This window comes from Topomyia yanbarensis, chromosome 1 (genome assembly GCF_030247195.1).
Source record: "Topomyia yanbarensis strain Yona2022 chromosome 1, ASM3024719v1, whole genome shotgun sequence".
NCBI lineage: Eukaryota > Metazoa > Arthropoda > Insecta > Diptera > Culicidae > Topomyia > Topomyia yanbarensis.
The window spans coordinates 100,032,705-100,051,590 of NC_080670.1; the positions used below are offsets into that span (position 1 = coordinate 100,032,705).

General features: G+C 39.7%; 1 protein-coding gene across 3 annotated transcripts in view; it reads left to right on the top strand.

Annotated features, from left to right (window-relative positions):
* The window catches only part of LOC131690772 (transcription elongation factor SPT6), a 752,894-nt gene that overhangs the window by 415,848 nt on the left and 318,160 nt on the right, over positions 1–18,886 (top strand). For 2 of the 3 annotated variants that reach the window (XM_058977965.1, XM_058977166.1), the window contains exon 6: positions 12,548–14,214. In XM_058977965.1, coding sequence (XP_058833948.1) covers positions 12,548–14,214 — 1,667 coding nt within the window. Of the gene's footprint in view, positions 1–12,352; positions 12,492–12,547; positions 14,215–18,886 lie in introns of those variants that run through there. The other variant, XM_058978767.1, reaches the window with a different exon arrangement.

Consider the following 18,886-nt stretch of genomic DNA (forward strand, 5'->3'; position numbering starts at 1 on the left):
TGGGTCCCTGTTCCCATGTCGTAAGAGGAGACTGAAAACAAGAGTCGTCAAGTCAAGGTGTTTCTCCGTGCCGAGGACTGAATGGCTGGCAGTACTAAAATATGCCAGTCGCGCACAGAGTGTCGTGGGTCTTACCCTTGCTGTGTTAAGCGAATCTCTGACACAGTCGACGTTTTTTTCTTCGCACATTTTTGGTGTCACGGTAAATACGACTGTTGACAACATAAAAAAGAAATACGTCTATTGTTCGGCATATTTGCCGGATAATGAACCATCGCCTACTGATAATTTCAAAAGGGTTGTATCATATAAGGGTTGTATCATATTGTGGCAGAAATGGGTTTCCTTTCATAATCACCCACCACATAATTTGGGACAGCTCAGATATCAATTTGAGATGCACCGAATTAATGGAATACTTAAGTAGCACAAAACTGCACATACTTAATGCATGAAACCGCCAAACCTTTGCACGAGCTGTCAGAGAAGAAGTGTTAGATGTACCTGTCTGCTCTGACGGTATTACGCATGAGTTGGTAAACTGGCTCGTACCGAACGAGCTCAAACCGTCGTTATCTCCAAGTGCCTTGGATGAGGTCGTGGATAAAACAAGCTCACTCATAGTAACATAAATAAGATACTTTCGAAATCGAAAGACTTTGATGTCAGTTCGATTAGAACTGCTAATGGTGAATACTTGTCTGACAAAGATGTAGTACTCAGCTGTTTTTTGACACACACTTTCCACGCTGTACAGAGCCATCACTGACGACTGCCTCTGAGTTCTTTTCAGGTAGTTCTGATTCTTGGGTATTTGCTCGACAACCAACCGTGACAACCGAATCTACCAAACGGGAGATTGAAAGTTTTGCTCCGTATAAGTCGCCTGGAAAGGATGGAATCATTACATTTCTACTACAAACAGCATATGAACGCTTCAAGCATATTTTGAAAAAGATTCTTACTTATAGTCTTACAACAGGATACATTCCATTAGCGTGGCGGGAAATACCTGTCAAATTCATTCCCAAAGGTGGCCGCTTCACGTATGAGGAGGCAAAGAGTTGTAGACCGATCAGTCTGACCTCCTTCCTTCTCAAATCAGTGGAGCGTTTATTCGACCACTATATTCGAGATGTTAGCTTGGGCGTTGCATGCAATGCAACATGCGTATCAGCGGGGAAAGTCTACTACCACCCTGTTACACAATATTGTCTACAACATTGAAAAAGCTTTTTCACAAAGGTAATCAAGTTTAGGAGTTTTTCTCGATATTGAAGGTGCTTTTGATCGTATCTTTCGAATCCATTTCGGAAGCAGCCCGAGGTCATGGAGTACCTTCATATATCACGAACTGGATACACGCAATGCTTAGCAACCGACATCTGTGCTCATCGTTAAGACAAGTAGAGATAAGGAAACTGAGTGTCTACGGATGTCCTCAAAGTGGTGTACTGTTACTACTTCTATGGAACCTTGTCGCCGATTGCTTATTGGAGAAACTTAATGAGCTTGGGTTTCCAACGTATAGTTTGGCCGATAGTTATCATATAGGGGAAGCTGAGGAGATTTGAAACAGAGGAGAGTTGAAACAGTTCCCATTACTAGCGAAACAGTACTGTTAGGGGTAAAACAATAATGCATTTGTTTTGTTTATATCGTACCCATAAACCCTCCAATACAAGCCAACTACATTAAATAAATGGTTGAGTATTTACGGTAAACACACTACAAAAAATTAGCAAAAGTAAGTTTTCGTTGTTTTATTAAGATATTAAGTAATGTTCGATCATGAAAATATCACTATTATATAGTCTAAGAGTTAACATTTATGAATTGTATACGTTTCTTTCTATCTTTGCGAGGTATAAATTGTAAATTGTGGATCAAGCCTTACTTCTTGACCTAGGAGAGTTGAAACACCTTGTTGCAACTCTCCTCAATGATGAACTTCTAGTCTTATGGTAATGTTAAAATCACGTTAACGTTCCTGAACAAATAATATTAATCAAGATTCTTCTTTCCTGAATTGATAACAGTGATCAACGTTGTCAATCTATTAAATCTTGGTCATTTATAACCACGGAATATGTATTTGTTCTAATTGTTTACTCCTATCAGCTTCTGAAGCTTGGATTGAAGTGACCATAATTCAAAATGAATCAAATACTACCGACATGGATACCAATTTACCTGTTTTCACAAACTCCCATCACTTGTATTCATAAATAGTATCACTGGTCATATCAACCTTAGAGCGTCCCTGAAGCAGGCATTGTAATTCTCTCTCACTCACGCGAGAAGAAGCTTATCCGATGTCCAACTTTTCCGAGATAAGATGAGTCGCAAAATTCTCCGTCTCCATAAATAGCGTGAGAATGATTTTCCGGATAAAATTTATTTGACTTTTTCCTTCTCACCGGAGAAGGTGATAAAATTTTAATTTCGTGGAAATCAATTAAAACTTCAAAAAATACACTAAATTACAAAGAAAAGCGGCAAAGAAGTATGATGGACTTGTTTTTTCGTGTTTTGGAATAACGACAGCAAAGCAGCGAACGCAGAAAGGATACCGTGATCATTCACTCATTCTCCGGCTGTTTTATTTATCCGGAGAAATAACACGTTGTATTTATCCGGAGAAGTTGTGTGAGTGCCAATAACTTTTCGTGTGAAAATGTGAGTTTTTATTGTCGTAGTAGCAAACTATCCGGGCGCATTTACTCATATGAGCGATAAATGCAATGCCTGCCCTGAAGGGATTCACGTCGCACTGTTTGTACGTGGAATATGTCGGGAGATCAAGTGTATTTCCCCCACATTAGAGACACTTTTCGACATCTCTTCTACAGGAATCATCTACATGATTCCCATAGCATTTCCCACAACAAGCCTTTTTGTTAAAATGGAATGCTGTGTGTCCCAATTGTTTGCAAACAGTACAGTTCATGACCCGCGGCACAAAGAGGCGAAAAGGTAGACGAACCTTAATAAAGAGGAGGTAGTTAGGGGGGGGGGGCAGACCCACGAAGGTCACCCGATAAAAGTTTTCACTGGCTGAAGCAAGGCTGAAGTCTTTGGCCCGGAAGAAGATCACGATTCAGCATCCATCTCACCTCACCATTGTCAGGGGAAGCTATTTGCCCAGTGTACGATAGTAGTTGAACCAAGAAATGGGAATGTGAATTAATAGCGGTACATATCTTGGATTTTAGTATCCAGGCAGCTCACAAGAAACGAAATACTGCAAATGCTCTGCTGGTCGACTGGCGGTTAACGCGCACACACAAAAAAAGAAAAAAGTTCAAAACCTCGAAGAGGCAAAGAATACACAAGATAACCATAAAAGCGGATTAGCACCACTTTTTATCGCTTTACACCACACGGACTGGAAAGATCGAATGCTCGTTCCGAGAGTCATCGTACGAATGTGGTTTATCATGATATTCGCAATTTCTTTTCGCCTTATCGTCATATGTTATTTAATTGCAGGGCCGGCGGAAACCGTGGGTAGTATGGGTAGTACTACCCATACCGAAAATAACCGAGTGGGTTATTACCCACTCGAAATTTTGAACCATTTCAAAAAATTTAGATGCGCAACGCATGTATCTCGCACTACACACGTTTGAAAACATCGGTGTACCACAATTCCATTTGCATAAACGAACGTGATTTAATGTGAATCTAATGTAAGCGTGTGCATTGCGAAAAGGGAAAAATCATTACTAATGGACCCCTCACCTTATGATTTCTACCTTATGATTCGGGCGTAAAGTTTTTCGCCGCCCCTGTTTAATTGCTATTATCGGATTTTTTACGCGGAGAAATTGAACACTATGAACATCATGACTGATTCACTGCATATTGTTTTGTACACTTTACCACGAACACGATTTGTGGTTCTTTAATGTATTTTTGGTGTTCAGAGCAGTTTTCGTTTTCTTTCGGACATCACACCGAACCTTATTAAATGAATAATGAGGTTCTAGCAGTTTTCTTATATCTGCTGCTCGTACTTATTACTGGTCGCTGTAACTGGAGACAAGTATATCATATTTCACGAAAAAGCTCTTAGAACAAAAATGATTCCATGAACAATAATCCAAATTTTCTGAAATAGTTCACGTGAAAATTCCATGAGCATGTGCAAAGTTGCATGAAATTGAAAATTATTAGGAATATTTTCTAAACAAAATAAGCACACAAGATAGATCGTGAATCACGTACTATAAATCATGAGCCAGTTCACTAATTCATTAATATTTTATGATTATGTGAACTATTTCATGATCGTGAATGGTGAGACGTGACTAATACGCTAGGAATCATGAACTAATGCACTAATCCATGAATAATATTTTATGAACTATTTCACGAGCACGGATATTGTATCATGACTAATAAATTAGGACTGATAAATGTTCACGAGGAATGTAAGTATTCATGAATAATAGTTGGACTCGGAATCATGTTCCTAAATCCATGAATACAATCACGAGTCATCCTTTGGTTTACGAATAATGTTAATAAAGTTGTGAACTAGTTCATGTACAGAAAACCATGACTGCAGTTTACAATATAAAATCAAATATTTCCACTAATAAAGGCGTTATGCATTACTGAAAATAAATTGAACAATATTATAAAATACATGATTTTTGTTCATGATCCTGTTTTCGTAACGTAAAAACGTGATTGTCCCAGAATGAAAGTACATCATTCGCGATTTCGGGAACATTTTTTTTGTGTAGAATAGTGACACTCATACTATCGAAACTCCAGCGAAAATGGCGAAACGAACAGCAATAGTAACTTCAACCAACAAGGACATATGAACGAGGAGTGAAAACATAGACGAATGAACAACACAAAGTCGAATATTCGTCGTCGAGAACTATCTGAGTAGATTGATACCAAGTTAGGCTCATAAAAATTGTTATCGGTCTCCATAGAAATTTTCAACTTCATTGGAGTAGAGTATATACGCCGCCGGGAATTATCCGTCAAAGTTGGTAGCTAAATGGATCAACGTATGCAGAGGAGCTTTATCGGTTTTGCAGGGAAGGCTGCTAGTCGAATGGCACAATGAATAAAGGAAGGAAGGTGAAGTTTTCCATTAGGCGTAATGCGATTGTTGAGGATACACGCCTCACCGTTGCAGCAAGCTTGCCATGAACAGAGATCTGGTTTGTCCGCAATTGGCCACCCATGGGAGTCTAGTCTAGTTCGGCGAAGACCGGTGCTCCCTTCAGCTGGCGCATTCTTCCCAAAACGTAGATCTGTTGATTGTTCTGGGAAGTTACTAGTGGTACTGAAACAGGACCTCTACAGTTTTGAGGACTACGCTTCTGTTCAGTAGTCTGACCAGTCGATGCTACCGGGAAATAACCAATGTAATAATGCCCAACAACCTCCAACATAACGCCTTCCCAGGGCTTGATCGCATCTCTTGTGTTCTCTAGCAACTTAGCTCAACAAATTTTTCCGCGCAATTCTTCTACCTCCACCGTTGCAATCATCCCTTAATTTATCTTCACCGTTGTTTTTTTGCTTTAGTTTCCACGAATACAATACAAGCAGGACAGGCAATCAAATTTTACCCGTGCGCTACATTATCTAGTTGCAAAAACAAAATTCGATATCTACTACCTAGTGTGTGAAACGTGATCAAATAATGAGTAACAATGCCAAGCCAGTTTATAGCCCAGTTCGGCCGAACTATGTTGCTGTTGACTTTTCTAAATGTCCGGTAAGACTAGCGACCCGTGACGTAGAGCAATTGTTGAAGGTGAACATGAAGCTCAACATAGCAGAAGTCAATGATGTGTAATTCCATCATCTACGTCATGAGGTACTGATTACGTTCCAAAACATAAAACAAGCAGAATCATTTGCTACGCAGAACAACTTGAAGCACGTTGTCGAATGTAATGACATTTTATACAGCATCCCAACATACGCATATTGAAGTTAAAATGCATGGCTTGGCCCCGCGTACCAATCCTGTTGTTATCAAACAACACATGCCAAAATACGGTGAATTGGAATCCTTTTCGGAAGACACATGGAGGAACTTCTTCCCAGGTCTCCGCAACGGAGTGCTTGTGGTGAGAATGCGGCCGACAATACCTATCCCCTCATATCTGACCATTTATGGCAAAACACAAGGTGTTACATTTAATCAGCGAACATTGGTCACGTGCCCAGGGGTGATTCCTACGTACCACTTCTGTGATCAACCGCTACACCACGGAAAACCTTGCTTGGAAGCTGCTAAAGAAAGTCAATATGCTACGACCAAGACCAGTACACAGTCGTCGTATGCTAAACCACAACCGGTTGGTAAACCAACGACTGCGGTCCGCGCATTAACAAACACTAACTCAACGATATGGTCCAGGACCACTAAACCAACTACCGTTACGAACAGTGAAATTACAACGATTATACCAGATGCTTCCAAACCGATAACCAACACTACCAAAAATGAATCAGATGCCGATGAAGACCGATCTACAGCAGAGACCCATAAGCACAAATAACAAATAAGAAAAACCGACCGTGAGCAACTTGAATGTAGTACCGATGACGACATGGACGTGAACGAAAACGCGAGAGAAAGCGAACTGAATGACTCTAGTTATGATAGACAATGCAGCTGTTTCACCGCCTAGGAAGAAGATCCCAACACGCAGCAGCAAGCTGCGTGAACAAGACCCGATGGATAGCCTTAGTGAAAATTAATTTTTATTTTTTACATATTGTAAAAATCATAAAAGACCCACGGCTCAGTTATGCTAATGCATTGAGCCGTGTCAAATAAACAAGAAAAAACACGTCAGAGCCCCACTTGAAAGGGTGGTGACAGTGCACTGCACCGGTGTAGTCGATCTTACACTGACTCAAACCAGGGTGTAATCTGTCTACCTCTTTTTTGCATCTATGTCTATGTATCGCCAGGTGGAAACGAAAACGCCATAATAAAACTGGCGTAAAAATGTAAGATATTTATTCGTGTTTGATTCGAAAATTTGTTCTGCGTTGAACCGAACTGCTCTAACAAATGTCATCAAATAGGTAGGGTGAATAAAAGGCAATAGGATACAATGATCTTATTGGTATATGAAACAAGAGATGAAAAACAGTCTGATTTTCAATGACAAAATAAAACCATTACGAAAGACCAACATTCGTACTTCGGCCGACCAACCTACTACTGTCATGCCGCTTTGAAAGCATTATGAACGCACAGCCCTCCGGCTTTTCTCGATGTTCTTGCCGTAAGTCAATGTAATAGTCAGTATGGCATGCGGGTATGTAATCGATAGAGCCAATTGGGTTGCTGTATGTCAGATCGATTTATAACTTCCCTTATCAAAAATTTGCGAAGCAATGCGTCATCAACACACTGCATCAATAAATTTAACAAATTTCTAAATCTAGTCAAAAAAAATTGCAGTCTATTACCATTTCTACTTCTTGGAAATCCCTAAAAAAATATTCAACATTAGCTACTTCAGCTAATTATTCCCTAGCTACTTCAGGTTATTCCAAAATAATTGACGGAAGTGGCCAAAATCTAATACATTGTATGTGCTAGTGATAATAGCTATATAATATTATAAATAGTTTTGTTTTGTTCTTGCCTTTTATTTTTACTTATTTCACCGCGCAGTATTAGTATAACAAATTCATCATAATCACTTTCGAATGTTTGAAATAGTTCTTGAATGAATGTCTTTAGCAATGACAGCTATTATTTAATATTTACTGATATGAACAACATAAAGTACAATAACAATCTTGCTTACTCATAAAACTATTCTATGTAAACGCAGATAATATCCTAAATGACTTCTTATTTATCGTTCATGCCGAGAAATTACTCCTAAAGATAGTCATATGCACAACAACTACATAACAATGCGACATAAACAACTGCGCAATGTTACTCCGCAATGTAGCACGCATGAAATCTGACATAATATGCACACCAAAATGAATTCTGTACAATTGGCCAAACCAAAATGTTTTCTGTTTCTTTATTTTATCAATGTTTCTCAAGTCAGTAATGGACGCCATATCCCACCTTTTACTAGTTGCATACAATCAAAAATAAACGTGCATTGTTATGACTAAAATAGGCGGTAAAAAGCATGACCTGCTCTGGTTGATTACTTCTTTGACCAATTTATCGCAATTCACACATGGTGCTCGCAACAAAATCTGTTGAAATAATGGTTGCCAATGTCCGCAGAGATTTTTACTATTGATTACAAAATTTCGCGACAACAAATCTTGAATTCGGAACAATATATCGATGTGATATTCACTCTATCGGATTCCCCAATGTCTCAATTAGGGAATGAAGCATTTTGGTGTGGATCTGAGCTACCGTTTACTAGCTAGGGCGATCGGAACACAGCGCTGTCCTGTTTTGCCATACAAAATCAGAATTTTGGATTTTGACTATTGATGTTCAAATTTCGCGACAACACGCCGGGACTTATACTGAACCAATCTATGCGGAAAAGATCTCAAAAATTGCGCAATATACTAACTTAGGGAATGAGTCATTCTGGAGAAGAAATTTGCTATAGTTTTTGTGAAAAATGAGTTTAACCAGCACAAGGTCGCCATCCGATTTTTTTCGCTCCGGTACTGCCTTAAACAGTATATTAAAAGACAAAATAAACATTGCTGATAGAAACTGTGAATATTTAGAAAAGGATTAGTCTTTGCTTTTGAAAGATGGAATCGACACATTTTACATTATTTTAAAAAGTCACATACGATCAAAGATTCCCCGTGTTTTGTATTAGAAACTGATAGGATATTTTAGGAAGAGATGCTGTATTTCGATCATAGAGTCGTTTTTTCCTCGTGTTACTCAACGATTTTGAAATCCAAGATGGCGACTTCCGGTTTAGCGAAATTCGCTATAACCCAATCAATGTGGGTATTTTTGGAAATTGAAGTTGTAGTACAAATAGTTTTAATTAAACAGTTAAATTTACTTGAATTTTAGCAATGTGTTTAATTGAAATCAATTGAAACCCCCAACTCACACCACAATCTTCTCTTTTTCCTCGTGCAACTTCCATTCTCACCGCACTCTTCTGGATTAACACATAAAAATATTTTGCATTTCGTTGGTTTATGATTAGATCTTAAATGCGAGTTTTGGATGATCTCCCAGATTTTGCATGTGGGAATTTCGGTGAACTCGCCATCTTGGATTTCAAAATGGCGTCAAAAATAAATTTCTGGCACCTACTTGTCGAGACCATTCCGAATTGATTGTGATACAGAGAAATTCGCTAAACCGGAAGTCGCCATCTCGGATTTCAAAATAGTGTCAAACATGAATTCCTGGCACCTATTCGTCAAGTCCATTCCGTAAAGACCCATATTGTTGAGGTACGGGTCATAAGGAGTCTTCCAGACCCGTATCTTCCATCTTTCCGAAAATCTTCTAAGTCTATTGCATTCAAATAATTTTTGCAAAAACCCTGTTAAATTCTTCTTCTTTCTTTGCTTTTAAAAGGATTTAGAATTTTATTCACCAAATGTCTATCTTTTGCATTCAAAAGGACTTTGAATATTTTTGCGAAATCCGTTCAAAAAAAAAATTCCTAAAATATTCTTAGTCTTTTGGTGAGTGTTTTTTAATGCGGATTTTTCAATTAACGCGGTTTTTTACGTGGTATGTATCCCCCGTATAAAAAACCCTGGGTGTATTGCAATCCTGTGCATCGTCATCACGCTCACACTATGTATAATCAATTGAATATTTCACAAGACGCATTGATCTTACAAAGTGCTAACACGCCTTATTTATATTTTAGGACCATCCTTGCACTATGCAATGGGTGATTTATGGTATAAATCAATCTTGTTGTTTTCAAAGAACCTTACTATGGTATATTTATGGTGCAATTTGGGGTTGATTAATTGTAGCAGACTTTGGTATGGTCTTTATATAGTCCCATATGGTGTCTCGAACCATGAGCATTTACTCGGGTAGTTAAATCAAACCTCATAGGTCGAGCCACTCCATGAACCAAGTGAGGCTTCAAGATAAAGCAGAAGTAAGACGTGCGACGAAAGCACAACGAAACCCTCCCTCACCCGAAATAATACCCTGACGTAGATCCGTGAGAAAGAAGGGCGTAAAAAGTAAGGAATGTTTTTAGTAGTTAGGCACGAACTTGGGTCGTGAGCCCCTCACAGTACCAATAAACCAGGCCAAGCTTTTGAAGCTTTTCAAACCTTACTATATAAAAAGGAATATACAGACATTAGCCCAAACTGTCCAACTGAGCCGATTGTTGCATAAGACTCGACTTTCCCTGCCTCGGAAAAAAATCTCGATGGTTTGAACAAGCGTAGTTTTTAGCGGGTCTGGTCGCTGTCCAAACCCGTTCCTTGACTGGGTTTTTAAACATTTTTGCGACTCAGGGTGTTTTTGAACATGTTTTTCTACTCAGGGTGTTTTTGAACATTTTTTCTGCTCTTGCTACTTTATTAAGGCTCAAGTTACTTTCTAAGCATGTGTTAGAATTGATCACTTGGTAGTATGCGTAGGAAAAATTATGTTCTCCTTTGTCACCGGTTCATTCATTTAAAACCTTTTCAAAACTCTAAAAAAATCAGTCGATTTGTTAGAATTTCACGATTCAAATCATACGAAATAGCTACTAGAAAATTATCGACTCAGCTGAATGGTGGCTTTGGTTTTTTTTGACATAGGACGTCTTTGTTTTCGATATGGGGGTGCATTATGCAAATTCAACAAAAATGGCATATAATGAAAAGTGGTCAGGTTTCAAACGTTCATAATTCATCCATTTTATCATAAATTTTCGAAATTTTTGCGCTTATCATTTAGAAATAGTTCTAAGAACAGATTACAATAGATAATAAAACATTAGATTTTTTGAACAATAGCACCAAAAATTGAAGTAATGAATGACATAGTCAAAATACCACGCATTTGCACACAGAATGTAACACTACCCAAGCCTGGCATGACAGAATGATGTTCCTAGCGTGCTGCGCTGCTATGAGTGACTAGTGAGCAGACTTATCACTCATCATGGAAGGCTTATGATGAGTGGTAAGTATGCTACACTAACTGTGGAGATACACAACGTTCGCCGTTCAACAGGGAACTGAGTTTGTCCAAACAAACGAACATCAATTACCATGCTCGTTTCAAGCATCCGTTTTGTACAATCTCGAACGCAACACGTGCACAAGTTCGCCTGTACAGTTTAGTTCTATGTGCGTACATGGTGAACATAGAGCCGTGGCACTAGTTGTCTCTTTCGCTCCACCCATCATTGCTAGCGTTGCTTGGTGCGTATATTCCATTCGTGTACGTACACGATGTACTCACACAACTGTTTGATTTGAGCATTGTACAACTGTACACCGTTCGCTTGGATTCAATGTTTGAGGCGAATGTGTATACCAAGGCAAATGGTCCGTATACCTAAGTTGTTTTGCGGTTGCATTGCATGCGTGCATGATAGCAATATTTGCTTTCGTTGCGGAACGACTAAAGCTTTCATTAGCAACAAATTTACACGAATCGATGGAAAGCGATTATTAAATTAAAGCCTATTATTAAATGAAAAGTTTGTACACTGTCACTCAAAAAATCGTTGCGAAACAACGCATCGAAGTCCATATATATTTTTTCGATTTTTGTATATTTCTTGCTTCTAATTAAGAACATTGCATTCGCTACATATATACTTTTGAAAGCTGACAATGAAGTTTGTTCTATACGTGAAAAATTGTCTACAGCATAAATGTTCGGCATCGGTCCGGGTTTTTTTTACCGCACAGAATCAGCACATTTTTTTCTAGATTGGGATTCCCATATAGAGTTGAGACTGCTTCAGATATTAGTTTGATTTTTTATCGCAGTTTTCTGTCTTCTTTCTGGAGACCTCAAATAATTTAAATCGGGTTCGATCACCTACTACAAATAAAATTTCTTGATAAGCAAGAAGGTTTTGTTCTATATGTAATATTTGATGTTGATTGGTTATACTCAAACTGTACGAAAGAATAATATTTAAGATAATATTAATGCAAATATGCTAAGAAATTATATATTTCACATTAACTAGTGTAGTCCTACGTCTACAGTTCGTGCAGCCCCATAAGGCTGCCACTTGTAGTTTTTTTTATTACCCAGTATTGTAGCGTACCCCAGTACGGTGTGGCAAAAAATCACAGTGACTTTTGCAAAAACACCATTCAGTTGAGTCCAGCAGCTATTTTGCATGATTTAAATCGTGATGATCTAATAAATCGACTTATTTTCTTCTTTTAGAGTTTTGAAAATGTTTTATTTGGATAAACCAGTCGCATAGCTGAACACATTTTTTCCAACACATACAAACAAGCGTTCAATTCTTATAGACGCTCACCCAAAGTTCTTTGAACCTTAATTTGCTAATATTAATCCACCAGTGCGTTAATTTAATGTTGAAGTAGAATACAAATTAACAAGTTTGTTTTTGTACAGGTCGCTTCAGGAAGGTCAAGATATTTTCGGAGTTGATTTTGATTACGACGAGTTTGAGAAATATGACGATGATGATTATGAATATGAGTCGGAAGTTGATGACGATTGTGAGGAAGACGGAGAGCAGGTGGTAGATGAGCGACCTAGGCAACCAAAAAAACAAACACGAAAAAAGTCATTAAAAAAAACTATTTTTGATATTTTTGAACCAAGCGAACTTAAAAGAGGTCATTTCACCGATCTGGACAATGAAATTCGCAAAACAGATATACCTGAGCGAATGCAATTACGCGACGTTCCTATTACACCTTTACCGGAAGGATCTAACGAGCTAGAAGAAGAAGCACAATGGATTTACAAGCAAGCATTCTGTAAGTCACCGGTTTCTAATCAGGAAACATGCACTCGTAAAACGGTATCGGCTGTTCCCAAAATTAAACAAGCTCTAGATTTCATGCGGAATCAACATTTAGAGGTTCCATTTATTGCATTCTATCGAAAGGAATATGTCCAACCAGATTTGAATATCAATGATTTATGGAAAGTGTATAAATATGACGCCAAATGGTGTCAAATGACAGCGCGAAAGAACAGTTTGTTGAAATTGTTTGAAAACATGCGAAGATATCAGTTGGATTTACTTATGGCTACTCCCGATGCCACGATTCCTGATGATACGAGGATCATTACTGATGATGATATTGACAGATTGAAGTCAGCACAATCCCAAGAAGAACTGAAGGATGTACATAACCATTTTTTATTATATTATTCACATGCCATTCCGTCTATGCACAAAAAAATGAAATATGCTGAACACAATCGCATTCAACAGGAAAAAATTGAAGCAAAAAAAAAAGCATTGGAAGAAGCCGACGAATACATTGAGGGCTGTGATTTGTCAAATTCAGACATAGATCGAGAAAATTTTGTAGAAGAAAATGTTAAACTCAATATTGATTCAGGTCCATATGCTATGTGTCGGAAAGGTGGCCTTTGTGGGTTTGCCAAACGTTTTGGGTTAACGCCAGAACAATTTGCCGAGAATGTTCGCGATAGCTATCAACGACATGAGGTTCAACAAGAACCTAGTAATCCCACTGAGGTTGCTGAAGAATACATTAATCATCGCTTTACTACAGTAGAAGATGTTTTGCATGCGGCGAAATTCATGGTAGCTAGACAAATAGCAAAGGAACCGTTACTTCGTAAATGTTTAAGGGAATTGTACTATGAAAGAGCAAAAGTCTCAGTTCGTCCAACTAAAAAAGGGTTGAAGGAGGTAGATGAAAATCATCAGTGTTATTCAATGAAATATTTAAAAGATAAACCCGTCAGAGATTTAACTGGTGACCAATATTTAAAACTTCAAATTGCTCAAGACGATAAATTATTAACAGTAACAATCTCGGAGCAAATTGATGGTAGCTCTATTGATTTTATGGATGAAATGAAAACATTCTACTACAAAGATGAATTTTCTAAAAATGTGCAGGAATGGAACAAATTACGGGCAGAATGTGTAGAACTAGCATTAAAGAAAATGGTTTTCCCGGAGTTGAGAAGAGAATTGCAGTGTATTTTGTTACAAGAGTCAAAGGAATCAGTAATGAAAACATGTTGCCGAAAGCTCTACAATTGGATCAAAATAGCACCGTTTAATCCCGGTAAGTACTAAATCATTTGTTTCGAATGTTACATATCGTATAATTAATGACATATAAGTAGGGGAAACAGAGGACATTTGAAACAGAGGAGAGTTGAAACAGTTCCCACTACTAGCGAAACAGCACCGTTGGAAATAAAAAATATTTTTTGAAGAAACTTCTAAATATTATCATCATTCATCATGTTTTGTTTCATGTTAGCGGAAATCGTCATGCTATGACCACTAATCTTGTTACTGTCCTTGTAACATGGTTTATGATAGTTCTGTAGCCACTGATTAAACTTAGATTGCAACTTCAATTGTTACTTGGGTGTTGGCTTGTATTTATTTTGCATGCGTTCGTTTTGAATAATGATCATTTGATTAGGCGGTTAAAATAGGGAGCGGGCCATTTGGCATAAAATCATTTGGCATAAAGTCATTTGGCATAAGGTCATTTGGCATAATGGATAATTGGCATAACGGTTATTTGGCATAATGGTCATTTGGCATAATTTGGAGAATTGATCACACTGAAGGTCATTTGGCATAATGGACATTAGGCATAACGGTTATTTGGCATAAGGTCATTTGGAATAATAGATAATTGACATAACGGTTATTTGGCATAATGGTCATTTGGCATAATTTGGAGAATTGATCACACTGAAGGTCATTTGGCATAATGGACATTTGGCATAACGGTTATTTGGCATAAAGGTCATTTGGCACAATTTTTGAGAATTGATCACACTGAAGGTCATTTGGCATAACGGTCATTTGGCTTAATGGTCATTTGGTATAATTTTGAGAATTGATAACACTGAAGGTCATTTGGCATAACAAACGTTTGGCATAATGGTCATTTGGCATATTTGAATTTGTAGTTTATCAGGTGAATGACCCATAAGGTTGCAGCTGCACTAAGCAATAATAATAATAATGGGTTGTTATATTGATATTGATGATATTATATTTCGAGTGAATTTTTACCATTTTATAACTAATTTTGCCTTCTTTTGAATATGAGCAGTTCTTTTGAGTTTCATTTTTGAATTTTTTGTGCTTGTTCATTCTTGCAATTATGGATTCTTTGCTATGACATACGTTTTAGTAAAGTATAGTGTAGAACTGCGATCCACCCGACGTATGTTTTGTTTTGGCTATTATTATTATTATTATTATTATTATAGTCGCCAATGAGTTTTGGTTTTCCATACAATGTTACAATAATTCAAGTTATCCTTATTATCTTTCTTTATATCATTAGCTGTTCTTTCGAATTATTTGCTTTATCATTTGTGGATTTCATCATGTTTTTCAAACGTTGATTTATTGAATGAACTTATAGATATATTCAACCGTTGTTACACTGCCCTAGTACTTAGGGCGAAGCCAGTGTAATGCGGCGCAAAGCCGTTGTGGATCCGCTGGACGAGGTGGCCGCCAACCCGCCGTCGGAAGCGGCGGCCCCTCGCAAGCAAACCTGTGATCCACTCGTTTGCCCAGATTATTCAAACATAGGGGCTATAAATTAGTTTAACAGCGACAGCGATGTCGGACAGCACGCGACTTGAAGCGACTGTTGTTGTTGTTTATTAACGACACTTTACACCAAGGAAGGGTGCATTCGTGTCGGAAGAAAAATATTTTACCTGTAAATTTTACAATGCAGTTATCAGTTACAAATCAAAATATAATTTTATAGCAATTTAAATAGGTTAGTTTCCTTGAGGAATTTTACTATACTCTCCTCATTTTTCTTGTCTTTGCGCAGAGCCGCTCGCAGACTAGTCGACTCGATGTTGTGCTTCCTTCTAACGTCGTCGTACTTTCTGCAGTGGAGGATCATATGGCGGACATCTACAACGATCCCACAGCAGTCGCACACTGGTGGTGAAGTTTTCTTTAGCAGAAAGTCGTGTGTGAGCCGGGTATGCCCTATTCAAAGCCGGGTAAGAACTCGCTGTTCGGCCGAATTCTCGCGGTCAGTCCACTTCACTGTGTCGAATTTAACTTCGCGAAGTTTTACTTCAGTGGACGCTGACCACCGACGGTACCATTGGTTTCGGATAGCTGTTTTTAAGTGCTTGACGGCGTCTGCCCCCGGAGCAGATGTAGCTAATGGGGCAATGTTCCTCGCTTCTTCAGCGAGTCTGTCTGCCTCCTCGTTGCCACGGATGCCAGCGTGACCTGGAATCCAGCACAGCTTGATTGAACGATTTCGTAGCAGGTTTTCAATTTCCTGGATCCACGGGTGCTGGGATGTGCCGGCTTCCATTGCCGATAAACAGCTGGCCAAATCGGACATTATTACTAAGTCGCTGACCGTGTTGAATGTTGTTAGCGCTGTTTTTATTGCGAATGCCTCTGCCGAGAAGACACTGCATTGCTGTGGAAGGCCAAGTGACTGTTGGAAGTGTTCTCCAAATACTCCGGCGCCTACTGCGGTATCGTCTTTCGAGCCATCAGTGTAGACGATTGTTGAACGGCTGAGATGGTTTGTCAGGAGCTCTTGAACAACTGGAAAAATAATTCCCGAGGGGTCTCTAGCTTTTACGCGCTTCTTTATTTCCCAAAGGATCTGGGGCGTGCGATCGTACCACTTTCGATCAGTTAGTCGCGTTCGGGTGTAGATGTTTGGGAGAGGAGTCTGTCAAACGTTCGGAAGCTCGGCAAACCAGGGGAAGGTCAACGCATTCTCCCTGCTGTTTCCCAACATTCTGATGGCTAATTGGGCTACAGTTGGGAGAATGAGAAGATCTAACGGTAGAGTACCTGCTTCAGCCATAATGGCTATGATCGGACTGGTGACGTATGCTCCAGATGCATATCTGATCATCTTGTTGTATGCGGGTGCCAGGGTTTTGATGACAGCATCTCCACCCCTACTAACGAGTCCTATGCCATACAAAAGTCGCGAAGTAATAATTGCGGATCCAATTTGCAGTAAAGATGAGCGTTGACCACGGGGAAGATTGGCACCGATTATCTCCAGGATGCGCAGCCTAGATTCGCATGCCTTCTTCGTCAATTTGCAGTGCGCTACGAAGTTGAGTGGTCGATCGAGGGTAACGCCGAGAATTTTCAGGCGTGTTTCTGTCGGTATAGCAACTCGATCTATCGTGATTGCTTGACTGGGTGCACGTCGGGCATTAGGGCTACAATAGAAGATGCTGGATTTCGTTGCAGATATCGTAAATCTAACACTTCTTGCCCATTCATGGACGGCTTTTACTGCTGACTGAAGCTTTCGATAAAGCGGCTGGTCTTTCTTCCCCCAAACTACGAGTAGGATATCGTCGGCGTACAACAAGATCTTCACAGTGTTCGGAACCACGCGAAAGATGGGTTAAATGGCCACGAGAAACAGCGTAACCGAGAGCACTGAACCTTGTGGCACACCGTTTTCCAGCGGATGCGTGGGCGATAAGTAACCCTCTACATTAACCTGGAACGATCTTTCTGTCAGGAAGCTGTTCAACACGTTGATCATTCTACCGCGTATCTGCAATTTCTGTAGTGTTCGTAGTATGCCATACCTCCACGTGGTATCGTAAGCCTTGGACAAGTCAAGCGACGCTATCAGACAGTGCTCGTCACGGTCGGGTAATGACCTCTCCAACTCCGCAAAATATGTGTCAGTGCCCCGACCGGACCTGAAGGCATGTTGTCGTTTGTCGAGACGCCCGTTCGCCTCTAGTTCAGTGGTCAGCCGTCGGTTGACTATTCGCTCGAAAACCTTCGCCATACAGCTCGTTAGGGTTATTGGACGGAATGCAGCTGGACCCGCGTCATTCGAGTTTGGCTTTGGAATTGGTACGATGATTCCAGTTCGCCAACAGGGTGGGAACACGCCACTACGCCATACTCTATTGAATAGTTCTAACATGGCAGTTTTCACCGACAACGGCAGTCGCTGAAGCATTGGATAACTGATGCAGTCCGGGCCTGAAGAGCCACTTCGTCCTCTATCGAGTGCCCACAGCAGCTCGTTCAGAGTGAAGTCTGTGTTGTAAGTATCGTCGGTATCTGGCGAGAAATTCACGCGGTTTCGTTCGGTCTTTTCCTTCTCTCTTTGGAACAATGGCGAGTAGCTGGAGGTGGCGGATCGTTCGCTGTAATGTTGTGCCAGTTTTTCAGCTACTTCTTCAGCCTTATCCGTGTAGCCGCTAGATCGCTTGATGACAGTTGGTCGATGCTGACGTTTCCCTCTCAACCTGTTCACTGTCTGCCACATCTCCGTCGCAGTGGAACTCGGAGATATCTTCGTGACGAATTCCTCCCACGATCGCTGTTTGGCATCATGGATCGACTTTCTTGCAGCTGCACGCGCCTCTTGGAAGTGTTTTAGTGCATCAGCTTTCCGTGGGTCTTCTGCTTGAATACGCCTTAGTGCTCTCAGTGTTTTTCTTATAGTTTTGATGGCCGCTTTAACCTCCGGATACCACCACGGAACGGCTTTTGAACCGACTCTGCCGGTTGTGCAGGGTATCGCAGTGTTTGCTGCTTTAATCAAACGGTCAACGAAACAGTCAATTGATATTTCGGCACCCGGTCGAATAGCGCTGGCGGTTAGACGTTCGTAAGTTGTCCAATCCGCTTGGTCGTAGATCCATTTCTGTCTTTTCGTTGGAGTATGTGACAGTCCGGGAATAGAAACGAGAATTGGAAAATGGTCACTATTATGG